Here is a 24368-nt window from a genome sequence, read left to right as displayed (position 1 = left end):
TTGTTTATCAGGTCAAGATCTATCTGCCCCAAAATTTTCAGATGAATCGGACAACCCGTTATTGGGTTGCTGCCCCTGAATCGGTAATTTTAAGGAAATTTTGCTGTTTTCGTTTATTATTTTGAATATTATTATAGATAGAGATAAACTGTAAACAGCAATAATGTTCAGCAAAGTAAAATTTACAAATAAGTCAACATGACCGAAATGATCAATTGACCCTAAAAAGTTATTGTCCTTTATAGTCAAGTTTTAACAATTTTCTTAAAATTTGTAAATTTTTATTAACATTTTCCATTGAAACTACTGGGCCAAATTCATTATAGGTAGAGATAATTGTAAGCAGCAAGACTATTTAGTAAAGAAAGATGTACAAACACATCATCATCACCAAAACACAATTTTGTCATGAATCCATCTGCATCCTTTGTTTAATATTTACATAAACCAAGGTGAGCGACACAGGCTCTGTAGAGCCTCTAGTTTTTATGTTAATTTTATTATTAAACGGTGGTCTTTATTTGTTTACATCTATTTGCTTTTTTCTCAATCGATTTATGAATTTCGAACATTGGTATACTACTGATGCCTTTATTTTGATCTTGGCTTATACATTTCTCATTGGTAATCATATTGTTGCGTAAAATATGAGACAGGGCTGAACATGTTTCTGATACTCAAGCCCAATTCGTTGTGTATACATGCTAGACAAAAAAAAGTATATTTATCAATCGATATATGAATCCAGAATGTTTGTGTTAATAAACCTTTCGAATGTTTAACTTTTTTTTATGTATAGGAATAATATGCATATACATTAAAAATTATAATCAGGAGGATTCAACACATGTGTTGCCTTGTTTCTCATATTTGTCTGGACATTCGCAGATATAAGCTGGGTTTCCCGTATGATTCGGTAAGCACAAGTGAGTGCAGCCACCGTTGTTGCTACCACAGGGATTTGTACCTGAAAATTGAATAAAAAATATGTGTATACACTTGTCTCATATTATTATATTTATCGAACAAATTTCAGCAAATTCGGCTTCATTGTTTCCTTTGCATACTATTTTTTCAATTTCTACAAATGAACTTAGAAATTAAGAGTAAACTTGGGATTTGAATGAAAATTTCTACAAATATCCTATAATTTTTCGGGAAAAAATTTATACAGAAACATTGAAGTCATTGAATATATTTGTGTCCATGTAACCGGTTTTTTTTTAAAGTTTGTATGACATCAGTAATTAAACATACATCCCATCATAATGAATCATATTTATTTTTTACTTTCTAAATAAACTCATCATAGATACCAGGACTAAATTTTATATATACGCCATACGCGCGTTTCGCCTACAAAAGACTCATCAGTGACGCTCGAATCATAAAAAGTAAAAAAAAAAAAAAAAAAAAAAAAAAAAAAAAAAGAAGCCAAATAAAGTAGGAAGTTGAAGAGAATTGAGATCCAAAATTCCTAAAAGTGTTGCCAAATACAGCTAAGGTAATCTATGCTGGAGGTAGAAAAGCCTAAGAATTTAAAAAAAATCAAAATTTGTAAACAGTTAATTTATAAATATAACAATATCAATGATAATTCATGTCAGCACAGAAAAATCTTTCAAGAAATTAGATTACAAGTAATGTCATGACCTCAATTTATGAGTTAATCGTTGTCATTTGTTCTAAAAAAAAATTACATCTTCTGAATTTTGTTTTACTTTATATTATATTTTGCTTAATTTAAGTTAGATTTGTTTAGCTCATAATTTTATTAACTGTACTTAATACAAATGATATCTTCAAAAATGTATAGCTTTTTAGTCTTTGTTTTATTTATTTTTTCAGTAGTCAGGATTTTAACACAACCTTTCAACACCACCTGAATAAGGTGTTTCGCTGTGTCAAGAATGTAAAAACAAAATACTATTGTTTTACTAAGTTTATAAACAGCTACGCAACGAGAGCATGATACGCTCTTCGCCTTGTGTGTGAAGTTTTATGCAATAATCATGAATAGTCCCTGAAATACAGTGCGACATGTGAAAAACCCCCTATTTTTATAACAAAAACTCAAGAACTCTAAAATAAATTTTGAATCATCACCAAAAAATATACAGATCTTTAGATTAATATAACTAAGAAGTGTGTAAAGTTTAAAGCAATAAACATAAACCGTTTCTGAGATACGGCGCGACATGTGAAACCCCCTCCCCCCGTGTTTAAAAAGAACTCATTAACTATAAAATAAAATTTTGAATCATCACCAAAAAGTATACAGATCTTTAGATAAATATAACCAATAAGGGTGTAAAGTTTTAAGCAATAATCAAGAATCGCTTTTTGAGATACGGGGCGACATATGAAAAAATCACAACCCTGTCCCGTAACTCAAAAAGTTTAAATCCTATTTCCACCATAAAGTTTACAGGTCGTTTGACTATTATAAGAAACAACTCGATAAGTGCTTCTCAAGTTACGGTGCGACATGTGGACGCGGAAAAGACAGACGGACAGACAGAAAACCAGACAGACGACAGACGGACCAACGCCGGACATTTGTATACCGTAATAGGTCCCGTCAAAATTTTGGCAGCCGTATAAAAACAAAACTAAAATATAAATCATATGAACATTTTTTTTTATCTCTGATTCTCTCTTTTTCTCTCTCACTCCCTCTCCTTTTTCACTATTTTAGTTACTTACCTGATACCTGTGCGAACGGATGATATATCCTGTAATCCCACAAAATGTTATCAAGGTCTTGCTGTGTTGTCGCTCCTGTTGAAGGATTGTAGCGCACGAATGTGTCCAAGTCATACTTTGAACCAAGGTAATATAAGTTACCCTGCGAAATTGAACAATGACATATAATTTATTCAATGATTTAAAGCTTCTTTTTTCTTAAATAAAACTTTTCGATGTTGACATCTTTATTCGGATAGATACCATTGTCATAAAATCATTCAGTTACATAATAACTATTTTTTGTGTGTTTGAGGACATTTGTTCGTCTTACAAATTTCCCCAGAGGACATTGCGAATGGTATGGATAGGGTTAACAGAATGGAGAATAATGGTTCAAAAGTGCAGAATAGGGGGCAAGCAAAATATAAGATAGAGAATAATAAGGCTAGAATACAACATAGTATAGAAAAGTATAGTGTTTTCTATGTTGTGATGTTATGCTATTGTTTCAGAAAAAGGGAGAAGGTTTGGATCCATTAAAACGTTTAATCCCGCTGCAAATGATTGCACATGTCCTAAGTCAGGAATCTGATGTACAATAGTTGTCGTTTGTTTATGTAATTTATACGTGTTTCTCGTTTCTTGTTTTTTATATAGATTAGACCGTTGGTTTGGGCCCTTTATAGCTTGTTGTTCGGTGTGAGCCAAGGCTCCGTGTTGAACACCGTATATTGACCTATAAAGGTTTACTTTTTCTTTTTCTTTTATTTGGATGGAGAGTTGTCTCATTGGAACGCACACCACATCTTCCTATATCTATTATAGACAACGGTCTAATAAAAATAATGAATACAGAAATTAACCACCCTCATAAGGTTCTTTACACTTAAATTTGATGTTCGGTCAGAATTAGAATCATAAGTTTTTGTAACGTTAAGGGACCAACCATTTAACTTTGACATTTTGTTTTGTGTGAGTCAGAGATCAAACTTGTTCGTTCAGTGATGGTTCACTTGTTTTTTGTAAATATGTCTTTTTATTTAGTTAAGCCATTCCAGTTAATATTTTATAGTGTGTCTTTCTATGTTGTAATGCTAAACTATAGTTTCCGGATGGGTGCAGGTTGTTGCATATTAAAACGTTTTAGCCCACTGATTTTGTTTGTACCTGTCCTAAGTCAGGAACCTGATTTCCAGTGTTTGTCGTTTGTTGATGTGGGTCATAAGTGTTTCTCGCTTTTATATATATAAGACCGAAGGTTTTTCTGTTTGAATACACTAGTCATTTTGACAGTCCTTTTAGCTTGTTGTTCGGTGTGAGCCAAAGCTCGGTGTTAAAGACCGTGCTTTACATTATGGTTTACTTTTACAAATTGTTACTTTGGTGGAAAGATGTCTCGATGGCACTCTTGCCTTATCTTATTACATCTGTATTGACTATTATTCAAAATACTTGCCTGATAGCATGTGAGAAATTTACTTTTGTATACATTTGACAATTCTTTTCTGTTATCGGTACCATCGGATTTCATCGAGCTAATTCTAGAATACATTTTTTCTATGTAGTATATTCGATCAGTTTTGAAATCTTAAAGTAGATAAACGATATGATATTTAAGTTTAAAGTATTACTTGGCAGATTCATGGTTGATAAAGATTTTTTTAATGTGTTACCTATATTAGAAGTTTGCACGACTGTTAGACCGTTAACAGACATTAAGGTGAAAGTGTGCGTCAGTAACTGAAATATTTTGATTAACATTTAGAGTCGTTTACGAGATTATTCAATATCGAAAGAACTAGTAATGTTATCGTATGTTTGTAAAAATTAATAATTTGCTGAATATTAAAGAAATATTTATGTTAAAAAAACATAACATAACTAATAGGAAGGCTGAAGATAAATAAATTAATAAAACCATTGATTTACTTTTCAAGGGGAAAAGCTTTGTCCAATTTAAACATAGTCACATCGGTTTTTCAACAGTTACGTTTAATGGCATAGCGAAAATCTTAAACGGTAAATTTAATATCAAAAGACCATATTTTAGATACAATTCCTCATGAAAACTGATTTTTTAGCATGTTTCAACTGTTAAAATCACCCCTTACTTTGTTGCGTATCATGTAAATACAAAATGCAATGTGATAAGCAATTCAAAATAACGCTTATGCATATTAAATCATATAATCTTAAAGTTTTTCTTACGCAAGATTCAAACACAAAATTCTATAACTTACCAATGGCCATATCGGAGCCTAAATCTGTTCCTATGAAGAAAATATCGCTATAAATAACCTTCCTGTCCCTGCCGTTCATTCCTATTCTCTCTATTCCATTGGATGAAGTAAAATAAATATATCTGAAAGGAATATATTTCGATCAAACACAGTATCGGTGCATAACAATTAAGACGGTTGTTTAAAAAATGCCAAGCGCAGTCACAATTACTTTGGGAGCTCAAATATACAGGAGCAAGTTAGCCCATACGGCTCATGGCAATATTTGCACCTCGGGGAAAATAAACTCACTATTCCACTCATATGCAGTCATTTAGTATAAAATGTGCAAAAGAGGTAAGGCACTCAATGGATAATATCAGTGACAGTTATTCAGCCAAGTTAATAACAAACTGCGGATATTGTTGTTGGATTTGAGATACTTCATTTTATACGATATAATTACGATTCGCAAATTAAATCTGTTTTTTTTTTTCATAATGAAATATTTGATGTTCATTGTATTACTACAATGCCATTTATCATCCGTTTTACTAAGTTTTTGTCTTTATTCACTATGTGGTCCATAATATTTCCATTACCAGAAATATTCCTTTTCTATACATTTAGAACGTTTTATAGGCTAATTGGTTCCATTCATCTTTGAGCTCATAAAGTAATTATGATTCCGTTTGACATTTTTTAAACATCTGTCTTAAGTGTTATCTTACCTCCTATACATTTCCAGGAATATGATTGGTTAAAAGCGTCCGCGTGCAAACCGTGTATATTTGATATTAGGTCAGTAGGGAGGCGGGGTTTATCTCATACACGGTTAGTAGTGGAGTTACGTCCCATTATATTCCATATTAGGTAAGAAGGGGCGGAGCTTATTTCATACACGGTTAGTAATGGTGTTATGTCCCTTTATAAAAACAAAACGGTACTGAGAAAAAAAGTTAAAAGTTCCAACAGACGAAGAAATTGATGATTAAGATTGAAATAAATTCATAAAACACATTTAAACCTTACAAGTCGTTATTGTTGGCATCTGTTTTTGTACGATCAATGGAAATATTTTCTTAATGCTAACAGTATTGAAGACTTGCTCATTTTGAGAATCACTAGTCTTAATTTCACACGTTAAGATAGTCGGTAAGATCAATTCGTTACATAGTGTGCTAGTGACGTAATACGGTATATATGGGGTCAGTAAATTCCATATAGGGGTTCGAGCTTCGCTCTCACCCCATATGGAATTTACTGACCCCATATATACCGTATTAGGTCACTAGCACACTATGTAACTAATATTATGCACATAATCTAATCCTGTCTAAAAAAAATATATATAAATTTTATCATTTAAAAATCGAAGCAGTCATCAGAAGTTATCCCCTTTGAATATCACTGGGGTAAAGCTGATGACCGTAACTACATTCACGGTCATCCCAAGATGTAGGATGAAAAATTAGGTCAGTATCTGTATTGTCTGTTACAGTGTTTCTATATCATTTTCTTTACAAAGGAGACATTGATACGATGTAAATTTACATCTTAGAGATTATTTTAAATCGAATTTCCTGTTTCATGCACATTTCTCGGAAGTCATTTGTGACTTCCGTGTGAATCTTTTATAAATTTACATCGTATCAATGTCTCCTTTGTAAAGAAAATGATATAGAAACACTGTAACAGACAATACAGATACTGACCTATTTTTTCATCCGACATCTTGGGATGACCGTGAATTCAGTTACGGTCATCAGCTTTACCCCAGTGATATTCAATCCCTTAGATAAAAGAGTACTGATTGAGATGTTATGCCCAACAATTGACATCAAATAACGTCGTCACCTGAAACGAACCTCTTTGGCAGAAAGATAATTATTTGAATCAATTATGCGAATATCACGTTACATATGGCTGAACACTTTTTTAATAGATGAGGATAAACATCCTATTGAATGAAAATGAACAATAGAAAATACTTTCAATCGCAGAAAAAAACAATGGAAAGTTTGAGCAATAAATAAACGTCACATGTGTAATTTGATAATAATGATTGTATACAACAAACTATGATATACATACTTTTTATACGGATCCAGTATCGGTTTTGTCTTTTTGACTCGATTTAAAACAGCCAGGGTCTTGATCATTGTTCCATCAAGATTTGATACATACAAAGTATCATTCTTCTCAACGTCTATCCAGTAAATTTTGTCCTGTACCCAGTCTACAGCATATTGAGAAAAGTCGATAGATTTAGTAGTGATGATACTTTCTCTAGGTGATACACTTCCATCATCTCCAAGTTTTACTCTGCAATAAAATAGATCCCTTATCAAAGAAAAACATTGATAAATGCAAAACAACCAAAAATAGAACGTACACGATACGTTACTATGACATTTCTGGTCCATTCGTTTTTAAGTGTTTTGTCATTTGATTTTGCCATGTGATTGTGGACTTTCCGATTGGATTTTCCTCTGAGTTCAGTATTTTTGTGATTTTACTTTTTACTGTGGATTCATTTATTTTCATGGGTAGAAATTTTCGTGGATTGAGGAATGCTTGCATGTATGTGGATATTTAATTTCGTGGATTCGGCATTCTAGCCTTTGGAAAATCTGTAATTCGTTGAATATTTTTAAAAATTCGTGATTCCCTTGTATCCATGAAATCCACGAAAATTGTTCCAACTAACATAAATTAATTCACAGTATATTGTTTGGTACTGACCCCTTATGAAAAGAGGTATAATAAAATCCATAGATAATAAACTGTATAAGTAATTTATCGCAGACAGAACTTTTCCTGCTAAGTTATGTATAAAAATTAACCTTAAAATTTGATAACATTGCACTTGTCAGTGAGTTGTATCAAGTTCCGTTATATTGTGTGAGCAGACCAAAAGAGACATATTATGAATTCATTATTCTTGAATACAGCTTACCACGAATTAAAATTTTACTATAGATTGAATGCAGCATTTAGCAAAACCACGAAATCACATATCCACGAAAGGGAAAGTTTTCGGCATTCTACAAAAAATGGTACCTATGAAAATAAATGGACCCCCAGTGTTTAACGCGACAATAATTGTGATACATCAGCAGAAATGAATGGAGAACAATGTCTTTTATTTTGACCATTGTGTAACAATATTATTATTTAGGTGAAAAATAATAAAATGATCCAATATCCTTTATTCTTTTAATCGATTATTACGATTAAAACTATCATGTTTGTATACTTATTTTAACCAACATCTTGGTGATTATCAATACTCCATAAATTAATTAGTTTGTTCATTAGGCGAGTGGTTAAAACACATATACATTCAGCTAATCAAGTTTTCAGTTAAATTAGCTCATTTGGAATCAACAAGAAATAGAATAAATTGACAAGGAATTTAAGTTTTATGATGCCTTTCATTATTTATTATTAAGTTTTCTGATTCGAAGACATTATTCATTTGCAAAAAAATATGTAAGTATGTAGGTATACGCCAACTATAATTTATGACGAGTATTGAGTTTAGGATATACATAACAGGATTGCATCACATGTGTTTAATTTAACGGTTCTGAAAACTTAGGAAACCATCACCTATATAACTCTCCAGCTGGCACTTCAGAATAGTATATGAATTGTTTTTCCCAGTGATAATCGACCGAAACAGGAAGGCCAGAAGAAGGTGATACATTAACAATCTTCTTCGTATTCCAAAGAGGTTCCTCTTTGATGCTGACACCATCTCGAGCTATTAACAAAGATGGTTTATCTATAAATAAAAACAAAAATATCAATTTTATGGCAAGCATAGAGTGCAATGTAAGCAAGAGACGTTTCTTTTTCGCTTCTATTTAATTAGGTCTTTCCACTTTTCTGTGGAAAGACCTATTGTATTTCTTCTGATTATTATTATTATTTTTTTTTTTTTTTTTTTCTTCCGCCTAATTTTGATATTGCGACAAATGTTTGTTTCGCAATATGTCGCTTAGATATTTCTCATATTGTATCGTACAGTTTATGCGCTTTTACATTTAACCCTGCTAAGCCGAACACTTTTCTTTGTAAGAGTTATCTCCCTATTCACTGTTTATCATCAGAGTGCATCTCCTTTGTAACAAAAAAAGATAGCGACAAAATTCTTTTTACAAATTGTTCGTTACATCCTAAGGAAAATTTGGCTTATTTGGAGCGAAGCGATTCGATGAAATTTTATAGGAGTTATCTACCTTTACAAAATTATTTTCTAAATATGTGTTATTAACTAATAAACCGTCAACCGTATCACCCTGTAATGTATTTATTTGAGATCCCTAGGCCCTTTATTAGAAAATGGGGTCAAGGTCAAAGGTCAAGGTCAAGTTCTAAATTCGGAATTTTCCATGTTTTTGCATTTTCTCCAACCCTTGAAAAGGTACATATTAAAGAACAAGTGCAAAATGATTGCTATATAGTTATGAAGATATGTTACATTTGGTCTGATACAATTAAATAGCATCTAATAGGAGTTAGTGCCCCTGAAATGTCTTGTTATGAGGTTATTTGATTATAACTTCAACTAAGTGCATTTTAATGGCATTTGACCTTGTGCAAAAGGTTGCATGACAAATGACCTTGAAAAATGACTACCGGAAGTGACCTTGAGAAAACCGGAAGTAACCTTTTTTTTCAATTTTTTCGTATAAAAGTACTCAGAATCCATATATTTTGTCATATAGATACATAAACTGATTACTGAAGACTAAAAATGACTTCCAACAAACCGGAAGTGACCATGTATCTCCCATTCTAAATACAAAAGTATATAGAAACTATATATTTTTGGAATCAGTGTGAAAGAAGCTATCATATTAGACCGGAAGTGACATTCATTTCACCGGAAGTAGCATATTATCTCCTTTATATCACTTAAAAATATGATTAAACCATTATTTATCGTATCAGTATGAACAACTATCTTCTTATCAAAATTTCTTTGATATGGAAAGACCTTCAATTGTTCTCTGAACAATTGGTTTTTAATTTCCTTTTTATTTGTGTATAGAAGAATAGTAAATTGAATGTGTATGAGAATTAAGTGTTAACGAGTTTGCAATACCATATTTCCATAAATGCAAAATCAAAATCTTTAAAATTTGCAATTTGTTCATATTTGAAGAGTTTTATTACATCAAAAATTATTTTCAAATCAATCCATGAACATAACAGTTCATACATTGCTCGCTATTATATAGTTATCTTCGTACGGAACGAATAAATTGAGACATTGGTTGCCAATAACAATCGACCGAAATGCATTGTGTAGTAACTTTATGAGCTATACTGACAAAAGCATATCTAAAGAAAAAAGTCTAATTCATAAAACTATCGAGTTCATAGGAAATTTCAAAAAGGAAATTTCAAAAAGGAAATTTCAAAAAGGAAATTTCAAAAAGGAAATTTCAAAAAGGAAATGTAAGCTTTAGAATTTTCCCAGGTTTGATCCATCATTTTCAACATTAAAGTCAGGAATATGACAGTTGTTATCCATTAGTTTGATGTGTTTGAACTTTTTATTTTGCCATTTAATTAGGGACTTTTCTTTTCTGAATTTTCCTCGGAGTTCAGTACTTTTATGATTTAACTTTTTAGTACAGGCATTTTTTATTTGTAAAAAATGGTTAATTAAATCTGGTTTAATGGCTAGACACTGTCGCCTGTATGAAAGATACCAGAGAGAAGCTCAAACTCATACAGTCACATTAAATTAAATCTTATTGACAACAATGTGTGAGCATAAAAACTTTACCTGAGAATTTGAACGTACCCACCAATAAAAGTAATATAAGAATATTTAATACCACAATCAATAGTGTTACATTTACCATTAACATTACTAAAAATATATGTTTTTCTCTCACTTATTTAAGTTACAATTTTACATGTATTTTTATATTATAGAATAAGAGCTAAAAAGATGTTTCGAAAAATATTTTCAGAGGGTGGTTTGTGGTAGCTAGTTTACCTCGAATTTAGGTGAGTTCGAATCCCGTTTGGGTATGGTATATGTGAGGTCACTTTTTCAACTAGCTCTTTAAAAATCCAGCTATGTGTTAAGGTATTGTTCGTAGTAGTGTTTATATATTCATATCACATTATCATGTCTTTGTCCTAAATATATATTTAATTTGCAAATGGAGGTAAGTTTCACCTACCTCCCACCCTTTATTTTCTCATATTTAGACAGTTTTCACAGTGACCCACCGATTTTGGTATTTTGACTTTCATTTTGAAAGATTGTCATGTGATCAGGAGAAAAAAGTAAGGCACAATGGACTATGGGAAATGATGTATGAATATGACCCTAGGTCAATATGAATATATAATCTAACACCTCGCTCATTTGCAAATGTTTTACTTTTACAAATTGAGACTTGGATGGAAAGTTGTATAATTGGCACTCATACCACATTTTCTAATATCTATTATAATGAGACTTTACTAGGTCAAAGTTCCATTCATTGACGACGTGATAGTCAGGTGATGCATTTACTAAGATACTAAAATCGTTTGGAATTACATATTCAATTACAGACATCCTGGATAATCGACAAAATTCAATTTTCACGGGCACAACAACAAATCTAGGAAACACGTTGGTGGCTCCTCGTGTAAATAGGTAGCAACGTTCCGGTATATGGTTAGCAACACCGGGGCTATGGGGTTTTAACGACGTGTCATTAGCCTTTCAAATTAAGAGAAATATGCTATGAGTTAAGCCATATTTTAAGTTTGATCTCATGTTGTGGTGTAACACCACTGTCCCAAGTTAGTGGAGGGTTAAGCGCTCACACACATCTTAAACCAAACAACCTTATGCATATGCATGTCCCAATTTCATTGGTTGTGTATTTCTGATTGTTTCCTTTATATGTGATACAGTTGCAACTAAGTGTTTTCAAATTCATCAATTATTTTTAAACGCGTCTTTGATTAGTTTGTCAATAAATTGTGATTTATAAAAAGAAATCTGTTTTAAAAAGGACACCATAAGCTCTCGCAAGAATATATATACAAATACTGCCAATAATGTGCCCCCCTCCCCTCAATAATATCAACAGCTGAAACGTATGTTTTAAGAAAAATTACATCTATAATGTAATTACCTCATTACATTTGCATTAAGATTATTTTCCTTATTCATTCTACTCATCACACTCGTTTGAGTTGTAGCTAATATTTCTGCAATCCGATTTTATGAGGGACCATTCAAATAAGCAAGAACACTTCTATTGGAAATAATGATGTGGTTATGTAATAAACAGATTTAAAACTTCAAGCAAAATGACCGAACCATCAGAAGCACTTGATTTATTCATAACATCAAACAATACCTGAATTCATTTATATTTGGAAAAGCTTTATTTCAATAATAAATAGCTTGTTTTGTAGTAACCAAACAGAAAAATAAATCTAAGAACATTTACAAGACGCCAAGATAAATCGAAATTTAGAAGTTGTGTACATAGTTTTGGAAGCCAATACATTAAAGATATTCAGAGAGGTCATGAGCTGAGATGTGATCATGACGTAATTATTAACTATTAAACCCTCTTTGAAGCGCGCGGCTTTGGTTGAAGAAGATTGTTCAAATTATAACTTTTAGTGAGGTATTTACCTATAACCACCACCAACTAGTTTGCTGCTATGATGACCGTACAAAAACAAAACGCTTAGTCTTTAGTTTTCTATGTTGTTTCTTGTGTGCTTGTATTTGTCTGTTTGTCCTTTTCTCTTATGAGCATGGCGTTATCAGTTTATTTCAGATCTATGAGTTTGAATGTTCCTCTAGTATCTTAAGCACCTCTTTTGCAAGTACTTGAATTGTATACACCGGCTCGTGCTTTAACCCATTTCAGTGTCATCGATTGCGTTCGGAAAGAGTCCTGAGACACTATGACTTATCTACAGTTTGACGTTCTCGTTTTTCTGTTTGATTAAAACTAATCCTAAAATTTTGTGTTTACAAAAGAATACCCTTTTGTTTGTCACAGGAATACGGAATGTTAGATTTTCTATATAATACAGAAGGCATAAGATTTAAGCGTAAAGATGTAAGACTAATATCTGAAAAGATTTGGTGTATTATGTCTGCTGATTATTTCTAGCAAACATTAACCTACTTTTGGAAGAAAAGAAAAATGTTTTATAGCCATCTAAAAATACTTTTTGCCGTTGAAAGTTTTGTAAATGTTGTAATGTATAATGTTATATAACTCACCCAATGAAATCAAATTGGTCAGTAACGTTTTCAATAAAAGATTGAAGATAGCCATTTCACAATTCGGTGATGTTCACTTGAGAACTCACACATATATGATGAGATTATTTTAAAATAAGTCTACTAGAACAGACATATGTCCCTTCATGTACTAAAGTAGATACTTACTTTTATGTACTTACATGGCAGATGATATATTTGATAGTCGGACGTTTTATGTAAGTGTCTTGTAGATAATTAGTAGATACCACTGCAGTTTCAAAATGGGCAATTGGGTAGTAGAATTATCTTTTAACCACAAAAGTTATCTATTCTTTTTGAAAAATTAACCATTTTATAACTTAATCTTTAACTTTTATATCTAGGTAAAACATACTTTAACTCATTTGAAGTAGGGGCGATAAGGCCCTTATTTGGCCCAATAATTTCTGCAAATTTAAAAGTTATCATACATATACTTAAATTACTGAAAATTTGACTAAGATACAAGGTATTCAGAAAAACAAAGCAAATTTGACATGGAACAAGTTACCAAAGCAACAAATCATGACTAAATTTGCATATTTAATTTTTTTATGATTTTCCTTGTTTTTCATCAAATTTTAAGTATATTTTACATTGAAAAAGTATGTAAGCACCCAAGAAACAACTTTATATTTAGTGAGATTATGTCAATGGTAATAATAAAGCTCCTGTTTAATTATTTTGTCGTTTCTTAGCTGTGCACGATGTTTCAACTACGAAAATAAAGATATAAAACTGCATAAATTCTATATTTTTTCATCGGTTTTATGAAAACAGTACATATAATGACGTAATTGTGACGTCATTAGATGAAAATCTTTATTATATTTCTTGACCCTATGCATTTCTAAACATTATGGGCTAATTTTAAAAAAAAACCTTAATGCCCCTACTCCTTTAATGTTTAATTTTGTATAACTTGCAAAAGTTTCCACTTTGTATTACATGTTTGTTCTAAATCTTAAACTGTTTTTTATGTTATCTATATTTTTTTATATTCTGTCAAACGCTCTTTAGAGCTAGTGCTGTATATTTGACTAAAGCCGAATCAAAATAATTTCTTCTTATCTTATCTTATCTTATCTTATCTTACCTTATCATCTTATCTTATCTTATCTTATCTTATCTTATCTTATCTTATCTTATCTTATCTTATCTTATCTTATCTTGTATGCAATGTTTGCAAAGAAACAGATTCTTTCTTGATTTTTTAAAGTCATTAATTATGTAAGCGGGTGATATTTTGATGACTTCACTGTAAATCAAAATGGAGAAGATGTAACTATAGTAACAATAAAGATCATTAGCTTGCGTATTTCTGATTGTTTCTTTTGCTTCAGACACAGATGCACATATTATACACCCGTTTAACCTTTTGTTTAATTCTATAATAACAGTAGATGTGTTTAATTAAAAGAATTATGAAAATAGGAGATTTGATACGATTGTCAATGAACTATAAACCAAAGTTGTTAGCGTTTATAGGTCACCGTACGAGTTTTGACCATTTGAAAATCTTGACAATGAGGTCAATAAAACAACACGCTTTTAAGAATGAGAACAGTGTCAAATAATAAAACTAACAGCCTTATAAACTAATAGCAATACTGATTACAAAAACAAACTTTACAGACACGAACCAACGTCAAACAAAATGAACGAACCCTCAGAAGCAATTGATTTATTCAAACGTAAAAGAAAATCATTATCTTCATAAGCTTTATAACAAATAACAATCAATGTTCAATAATCAAGGGATTAGCAAAATAGAAGGATAGATCTAAGAACATTTAAGGAATAAACAAGGCGTCAAGGTAAACAGTAGTGTGTGTGGTCTGGATAGCCAACACATATAAGTACCTTCAGTTATCCAGAGGAGAGGTGTGAAAATGACATATTTACAATTAAACTATATGTAAAGCGCACAGCTTTGATTGAAAATAAATGTATAATTCAGAACTGTACGTGTAGCATTTACTTCATACCATCACCTTATTAGTTGGCTGCTTAGGTGACCGGTACAAAAACAAAACATTTACAAGAACTTGAATTTAACATATCGGCTCAGGCTTATACCCATTCCATTCAGAATGAGCACTGAGACACGATGAGTGATTACCCATTCCATTCGGAATGAGCACTGAGACACGATGAGTGATTACCCATTCCATTCGGAATGAGCACTGAGACACGATGAGTGATTACCCATTCCATTCGAAATGAGCACTGAAACACGATGAGTGATTATCCATTCCATTCGGAATGAGCACTGAGACACGATGAGTGATTACCCATTCCATTCGGAATGAACACTGAGACACGATGAGTGATTACCCATTTCATTATGAATGAACACTGAGACACGATGAGTGATTACCCATTCCATTCGGAATGAACACTGAGACACGATGAGTGATTACCCATTCCATTTAGAATGAGCACTGAGACACGATGAGTGATTACCCATTCCATTCGGAATGAACACTGAGACACGATGAGTAATTACCCATTCCATTCGAAATGAGCACTGAGACACGATGAGTGATTATCCATTCAATTCGGAATGAACACTGAGACACGATGATTTATTACCCATTCCATTCGAAATGAGCACTGAGACACGATGAGTGATTACCCATTCCATTCGGAATGAACACTGAGACACGATGAGTGATTACCCATTCCATTTAGAATGAGCACTGAGACACGATGAGTGATTACCCATTCCATTCGGAATGAACACTGAGACACGATGAGTAATTACCCATTCCATTCGAAATGAGCACTGAGACACGATGAGTGATTAACCATTCCATTCGGAATGAGCACTGAGACACGATGAGTGATTATCCATTCAATTCGGAATGAACACTGAGACACGATGATTTATTACCCATTCCATTCGAAATGAGCACTGAGACACGATGAGTGATTACCCATTTCATTCGGAATGAACACTGAGACACGATGAGTGATTATCCATTCCATTCGGAATGAACACTGAGACACGATGAGTGATTACCCATTCCATTCGGAATGAACACTGAGACACGATGAGTGATTACCTATTCCATACGGAATGAGCACTGAGACACGATGAGCGATTTACAGTTTGATGTTCTCGTTTTTCTGTTTGATTAAAACTATTCATCACATTTTGTATTTAACAAAAGAATACCTTATTGTTTGTTACAGGCTTACGGTTTGTCAGACATTTTTCATAATACAGAAGGCATAAGATTAAAAGTGTAGAGATGTGAGACAAATATCTGAAAAGATTGGTGTATTATGTCTGCTGATTATTTCTAGCAAAAATTTTCCTACTTTTGTAAAAATATGTTTTGCTTTATAGCGTTTTATAAATTAATTCCGTTTAAATTTTGTTTGCATAGTAATGTATAATGTAATATGACTAATCTAATGAGGTCAAATTTGTCAGTGAAATTAGTCTATTTTAACAGACATAAGTCTCTTTATATAGATACTTTAAGTACTTAACATGCTCAAGTAGCAGATAATTTATTTAATAGTTGTACGTTTTGTGTAAGTACATGTATCTCACGATTTTATGGAAACTTGTAGATACAACTGCAGTATTAAAGTGGTAATTAAGAAGTAGAACTATCTCCAAACTATAAAAGTTATCTAATCTATTTGAATGGTAAACCATAGCTTAAACTAATTTCAACGTTTAAATCTAGGTAAAACATGCTTTAACTTATTCTAAATTTGATGTTAAATTTTTTATAACTTGCAATTTGTAAGTTTCAACTTTGTATTACATGTTGGTTTTATTATATCTAACATTTAAAAAAAGAAGATGTGGAGTGATTGCCCATGAGACAACTCTCGACAAGAGACCAAATTACACAGCACTTAACAACTAAAGGTCACCGTACGGCCTTCAACTATGAGACTGATTTATGTTATCAATATATGTTTTTATATTTGGTCGAAAGCTCTTTGTAGCTAGTCCGGTATATTTGACCTATGCCGAATCAAAATAATCCGTTCTTATCTTTTTTAGTCTTATCTTATATTAATTGTTTGCCGTTAGACAGATTCCCTCTTGATTTTTTTTATATTAATCAGTAAAGCTGGTGACATTTGCTGACCTTATTGCAAATAAAAAATGAAGAATATGAAACTATAGTAACTATAAAGATCATTAGCAGATAGGTAATAGCTACTTGCGGTTTTTTTTTGCTTGAGACACATGTGCACATATTAAAATGCCCGTTTAACCTTTTGCTTAATTCTATAATAACAGTAAATGCGTTTAATTAAAAGATTTATGAAAATAAGGAGATTTGATATGATTGTCAATGAACTATCAACCAAAGTTCATATGAAAAAGTTGTAAGCATTTATATGTCACCGTACGACATTTGACCATTGAAATATCTTGACAATAAGGTCAACAAAAACAACACTTCATTACAAATGAGAAGCAAACGGCCTTATTAACTAATAGCAAAACTGTTTACGAAAACAAATATTACACACACGGACCAATAACAATCACTGGCTCTTGACAGGAACATAAGCAATGTGGTGGAGTTTAACATACTTTTAGGAGCTCAACCTGGAACACTGGTGTGACAGCACAACATAAGAACCAAAACGACAGTTACAGATGATCGATACGAATCCAAAATAACAAATAACATTATACAATAGACACAAAGCATTTATATTATAATACTCGCAGTTATTAAAAGCAGGTTCAAAGAAAATAACTCATAAATAAATAATGTTCAACCTGACAAAAGTATCAATCAGTTCACATTCAAGGGATTTAGTGTGAGGAATTCATAAAAAATCGGGAAAATACATGTCCTTGTCCAATGCCAAAATAGAAATAAACAGTATCGAAATAATGTAAAATTATGAGTACTTATAACTGCATAAACAAAGCAATATATATATTTAGCTATGTTTAAAATTTTCATATACAAAATCAATGTTAGTACCGATAAACAGAATGCAATTTAAGAGATTTTTCGAATGTGATGAAATATGTCCTGTAAGACATAGCTGCATTAAGACTATTTTCCTTTTTCATTACAGAAGAATGCTTTGTTATAATTGCAGCAAATAATTTTGTAATAAGATTTGATAAAGTACGGAAGCCGATAAGGGCCATTCAAAAAAAATATTTTATGTCGTAATTACGACATAGCATGTCATAATTTCGACATAACATGTCGTTATTACGACATCGCTATGTCGTAATTTCGACATAACATGTCGTTATAACGACAACGCTATGTCGTAATTTTGACATAACATGTCGTTATAACGACATCGCTATGTCGTAATTTCGACATATCATGTCGTAATAACGACATCACTATGTCGTTAAAACGACATAGCTATGTCGTAATAACGACATCGCTATATATAAAAGAATATGTATTATGATTGCCAAGAGACTAAATGACAAAGAAATTAACAACTATGGGTCATCATCATGCCCCCAATAATGAGAAAAGCCCCCGATTAGTCAGCTATAAAAGAGGGAGGAAAGATACCAAAAGGGAGAGACCCCGAAATGCTGTGTGGCAGACAGTGTTATTAATTAATTATTAGCTCCCTTGGTAAAAATCCAAATTTCATATTTAATGTATTTCATTGTTAAATAATTTACATGAAGCTTAATAAGTATATATTTGTTAATTGCATAGGTTTTGCTATTTGAATTCATTGGTTGAAGATTTTTTATTTACATTGTAAAGTTTAATATTTGCATCGTTGCAAAATCTTTGGTTACCTTCTTTGGATACCTTCAGTGAGAAACTTATATATTTTTAAAATCCCGTCGAAGTTTTAAAAGTTACCTGCCATGGAAGGGCTGTACAGCCAGACAAGTTTGAAATAAACAAATAAGACGTGGAAATATATGAGGACTGGCATTGCATGGCAAGCATTCCATCTCCCTTTATATAAGCGCAAACTACCTGGCTTCTTGTAATAAGGGCGAATTGAAGTATTGATAGCTCTATTTCTACTTTCAAACGTTGGGCACGACGTTTCCTTTTAACATGCGGCGTCGAAGAGGGTTTTTGACTTCGTTTAATTTTTGCAAGTTTTATTCGGTTTTTCATATTGTTGGTTGATTCTGGTTCTGTTCGTTTTGTGATGTCAAAAATTACCTCGAGTTGTGGAAATCGATTTAATAATGTTTACTCTTTAAGTTATTTCAACTAAAAATGCAGTACTGTCGCAAGTAATGTAGGAAGGAAAGATGGGACGGAAGTACATGCACACGGTTTTCCATATTTTTGTTTTATCATAGGATGTTTAACTTTCAAGGTGCATATCATCTGTCATTGTAAAATTTCTATATCTTAATTCAACCAATACAAATATATCTGACACTCTGCAAGTAAATCGAACATTTTTACCCTTGGTAAAATTTGAATAGAATTGTATTTTCCCTGGCACATAAGTTGTCGAAATACACCCCTTCAATTACTTGAACCTTGGCTTGAAAATTATTTCCCAAGTCATCTATAGCGTTTAACTTCTGATATATATTCTAAAGTATAGTAATCTACTCCTGGATCGTCCGCGAAAACGGCAAATATAATCCAGGGTTTTTATTAATTCGATGAAACGGTTTTCGTTGCTGTTTGGGATTCGTCTTTCAATTACCTCCATTTCATGCACAAGTTTATATTGACGAAAAGTTCCGGCTTCGCTAGTACAGGAATTATTTTCATCACGACCGTTATAAGTTAACATGAATAGCAGGACAAATCGCGAAGTAAAACATTCCATGAACTGGTATTAAGTCTTTAAATATTGGTGATTGCACCTTACTGAAGTGACGACTTTAAATGATCTATTTCGGAGTACTTCCGTAACATAACTTTCAATTCGCATTTTACATTTAGAGGACTGTCTTGGTGTCTTTGCAAAAGTTGGACGAAGTTCATGTAATGGGATGTTTTCCCCATTTCCCAATTCTTTTAAATAAATCGTTAAAAGCTATAAACGATTAATAAAAATTGCAAAATTTAACCTGTGTCGAACCTATGTCCTCGGGCGGAGTCTATAGCAACATGCACTATTCTTTTTTTTCGGCAGCAATCATCAACCTTTTTTTCCAAATTTTATAACACGATTTGTTTTAATTATCATGAACATTTAATTGAAACTTTACCACATGTAACGTCGGAAATTAGCGTCTTTAGGATTTTAGACGTTTTCAGACGTTTGGACAAATTGGCTACCGTTTTGTAATGTGTGGAAGCATTTTATTCCTTTAAGACCCAAATATGCAGGTAAGAAGAAAAGAATATTGGCATTTTTTACTCTTCGTGTATCTAACTTTTGTTTTTATTAATTATAAAAAATACGCGTTAACTGCTTTGAAAAATGAAATATCAACTTGGACAAAATGGCTACCGTTTGAAAAACGACTGTGTAGAGAAGATTTTTATTGAATCACCAATATTTGAACTCACATGAGGCAAATATTTGTACTTTTGTTAGATATTATTATTGTCTTACTCTTTTTATTCATTTTCTGCTGTATCTACTTATAACATTCACTTTCAGTCGTTGAGTTAATGAAAAACGTCGTTGGACATTTTTCTTATTCCAGCTTAATATGCAGTCACCGAGTCAAATGAAATTTGGCAAAATAACGGCTTTAACGGCACAGAGAACCAACACATGTCGTTGTTCCTGCCAAGAATCAAGAAGATCAGAGAATAAGAAATAGGATCACTATACATAAGGGTTAAAACAGTTTTTCATAAATGTAACGTTGGACATCCGTTTTTTTCACAAAGCTTTCTTATTTTAATCCTCAAATAAACTAGATATTACTTAGTATATGATCAAGAGCTGTAAAAACATAATTTAAAACATATACTGAATTTGTTACAATATTGTTTCGTGTTTTCTAACATTTTTATTTTTATTTTGTTTTGCGGATGAAATTTCGAAGATTCATTTTAAATCCTAGGCGTTGTAGGAACATCGTGCCCAACGTTTGAAAGTAGAAAAAGAGCAATCAATACTTCAATACAATATTATTACAAAAAGCCTTGAAGTTTGCTTTTATTTGTAGGGAGATGGATAGCTTGCCTTGCTAGGAATGAATGTTAGACTTATCATACAAGGTCGGTGTAATTACATGGGATCTATTAAATATATAAATTTCTCACTGAATCTATTCAAAGAAGGTAACCAAAGATTTTGCGACGATACAAATATTAAACTTTACAATATAAATAAATATCTTTAACCAATGAATTCAAATAGCAAAGTCTATGCAATTAACAAATATGTACTTATTAAGCTTCATGCAAATTATTTAACAATGAAATACATTAAATATGAAATTTGGAGTTTTACCAAGGGAGCTAATAATTAATTAATTAATAACACTGTCTGCCACACAGCATTTCGGAGGCTCTCCCTCTGGTATCTTTCCTCCCTCTTTTATAGCTGACTATGTGGGGCTTTTCTAATTATTGGGGGCATTATGATGACCTATAGTTGTTAATTTCTGTGTCATTTAGTCTATTGGCAATCATAATACATATTCTTTTATATAAGATAAGATAAGATAAGATAAGAATTTTATTAATCTAATCAAGAACCCATAAAGGGCATCATTTTACAACACAATATGATTGGAAAAAGCAAAACAGAAAACTATACCATACTATAACATTATGGACAGGATCAGAGCCTAACACAACATGTGTTTTATATAACTATTATATTAGGTCTTATAACAATAAGATATTATATTATTTCATATATTTTGTTTACATCTAGATCTTATTTCTAAACCTTTAATAATGTAATTTCCTAGGCACATGAGAGTTGGTATATATAAAGCGATGTCGTTATTACGACATAGAGATGCCGTTATTACGACATGATATGTCAAAATTACGACATAGCGATGTCGTTATAACGACATGCTATGTCGAAATTACGACATAGCGATGTCGTAATAACGACATGTTATGTCGAAATTACGACATAGCGATGTCGTAATAACGACATGTTATGTCGAAATTACGACATAGCGATGTCGTTATAACGACATGTTATGTCGAAATTACGACATATCTATGTCGTAATAACGACATGTTATGTCGAAATTATGTCGTAATTACGACATAATATTTTTTTTTTGAATGGCCCTTATCGGCTTCCGTAATAAAGAACCATTTACAGAAAAAAAAAAATTCTCTTGGAAAAAAAGATGTGGTCGTGTATCAAAACGTCAATCGAAATTAATGAACCGTCAGAAACACTTGACCTTTTAAAAACATCAACATATTCCTTAATCATTATTTTTTTTAGAAAAATTAATAACTAGTTCTTTAGTATGAGGATTAGCAATATAGAAAGATATATCTAAGAACACTTAATAGACGTCAAGATAAAAAGTAGTGTGTGTAGTTTGGATAGCCAACATATACAAGTATCTTCGGTTATTCAGAAGAGGCATTAGCTGAGATGTGAACGTGACATATATATTTGACTCCTTGTAAAACGCACGGCTTTGATTGAAAATGAATGTATAAATCAGAACTGTTCGTGTAGTATTAACTTAATACCATCACCACATAGCTGGTCGCTTTGATGGCCAGTACAAAAACCTAACTCTTGAATTTTACATCACGGCTTGTGCTTAAAACCATGTCAGTGTCATCGATTGCATTTGGAAAAGCAATGAGATACAATTGATTACTGATTTATAGTACATAGAACAGGTTAGGTTCTGTAAAAATAACTAGACGTTGTTTGACGTGCTCGTTCTTCTGTTTACTTGAAACTAATTATCCGGTTTTGCATTGTGTGTTCACAAAAAAAAAATAACTTATTGTTTGTTGTAGGCTTATGCATGTTATGATCAGTTAAATATATACTATACTACGGTGACGTATAGTTGTAAAATTTCTGTGTCATTTTGTCTCTTGTGGAGTATTGGTGGAGAGTTGTCTTATTGGCAATCATACCACAAATCGTTTTTTTATATATATGATATTAAGAATGCATAAAAATATTGCAGATGATATGAGCAAAATATCGTGATTCTTTCAAGCACTCGTTAATCTCCTTTTGGAAGGAATGAAAAAGTGTTTTGCAGTAGCTATATATACTATTTGCCGTTTAAATTTTTGTATACATAGTAATGTAATATGTAATATAACTCACCTAATGAGACCAAATTGGTCAGCATTGTTTTCATTATAAGATTGAAGAAAGCCATTTCAAAATTCGATGATGTTCACTTTAGAACTAACACATATATGATGAGTTGATTTTGAAATAAGTTTAATTCAACAGACAGGTGTCCCTTCATTTAAATACTTTCAATAATTAAAATAGCAGATCATTATTCTAATAGTCGGACGTTTTGTTCAAGTACCTCACGAAATGTGGTAATTGGGAAGTTAAAGTATATTTAAGTTATCTTTAAACTACCATTCGTAATGACTCATCCATTTATGACATTTGAAAATTTGAAATTATTCCCTATCATCTTATATGGATGAATCAACAGAGATTTGAGATACTAGTATTCGTCAAAAATACAAAAACCCTATTAAAGATAAATAACTTAATTGGCAAGTAGATTAGTACTTTGTAGCTTAAAAAAAATTTTTTTGCTTTATATTGATGTGATGAATAAAGCCTTTTCCGACTGATTTTTACAGTTTGTTCTTTTGTTGTAATATTTCACCATTTTCCCATGTTACGGAATTGTTAAACGCTTCCAAACGTGTTTTTTCTTATACTATGTGTTTTGGTTATGACGTATCTAAAAATTTCTTGCCTGGTTATGTTGTCATTTATTTCAAATACATTGCTGTAAAGTTGTCCAATTTTTGTCGAATGTGACCTACCGAACAAGACTGGTGAGGTTTGCAAGCAACCCGACGGATGGCACTAGATCTGCTCACCCACCCGGTTGTGGTGGTGTTTTTTTGTTTGTCGGTCTTTAGATGTTATAGGATGTGGACTTTATGCTGCCTTTTGATCTCTTTTCGGGTTTTTTTTGCCATAGCATAGTGAGTTTGTTTTCGACTAATGAGTTTGGATATCCTTTTTGCATCTTTCAACTCTCACCCATGGTCTTAAACAGCTTCTCTTGGTGTTATATTGTCACTAATCTTACG

The 24368-nt window shown here is 31.9% G+C and overlaps 1 protein-coding gene across 2 annotated transcripts; it reads right to left on the bottom strand.

Annotated features, from left to right (window-relative positions):
• Positions 1-577: 577 nt before the first annotated feature.
• LOC139502258 (low-density lipoprotein receptor-related protein 4-like) lies at positions 578-23562 on the bottom strand. 2 transcript variants are annotated; one of them, XM_071291692.1, is made up of 7 exons: positions 23404-23562; positions 8523-8697; positions 7002-7232; positions 4929-5050; positions 4145-4275; positions 2707-2848; positions 578-967 (listed from the first exon to the last, which is right to left on the bottom strand). In XM_071291692.1, exons 1-7 carry the CDS (start codon positions 23456-23458, stop codon positions 831-833), a joined length of 993 nt encoding a protein of 330 aa, XP_071147793.1. In that variant the 5' UTR covers positions 23459-23562; the 3' UTR covers positions 578-830. The 2 variants fall into 2 exon arrangements, with proteins under 2 accessions (XP_071147793.1, XP_071147794.1); XM_071291693.1 differs by lacking the exon at positions 23404-23562 and adding an exon at positions 13186-13338.
• Positions 23563-24368: the final 806 nt, after the last annotated feature.

This window comes from Mytilus edulis, chromosome 13 (genome assembly GCF_963676685.1).
Source record: "Mytilus edulis chromosome 13, xbMytEdul2.2, whole genome shotgun sequence".
Taxonomy (NCBI): domain Eukaryota; kingdom Metazoa; phylum Mollusca; class Bivalvia; order Mytilida; family Mytilidae; genus Mytilus; species Mytilus edulis.
This window is presented reverse-complemented; position numbering and strand designations above follow the sequence as displayed.

Coding starts and splice junctions, on each gene's coding strand:
- LOC139502258 (XM_071291692.1), bottom strand. CDS start 23,458: ATGGCTTTCTTCAATCTTATAATGAAAACAATGCTGACCAATTTGGTC. Junction 8,698..23,403: donor GACCAATTTGGTCTCATTAG/GTGAGTTATATT, acceptor TTTTATTTATAG/ATAAACCATCTTTGTTAATA. Junction 2,849..4,144: donor AATTTCTCACATGCTATCAG/GCAAGTATTTTG, acceptor TCAATTTCGCAG/GGTAACTTATATTACCTTGG.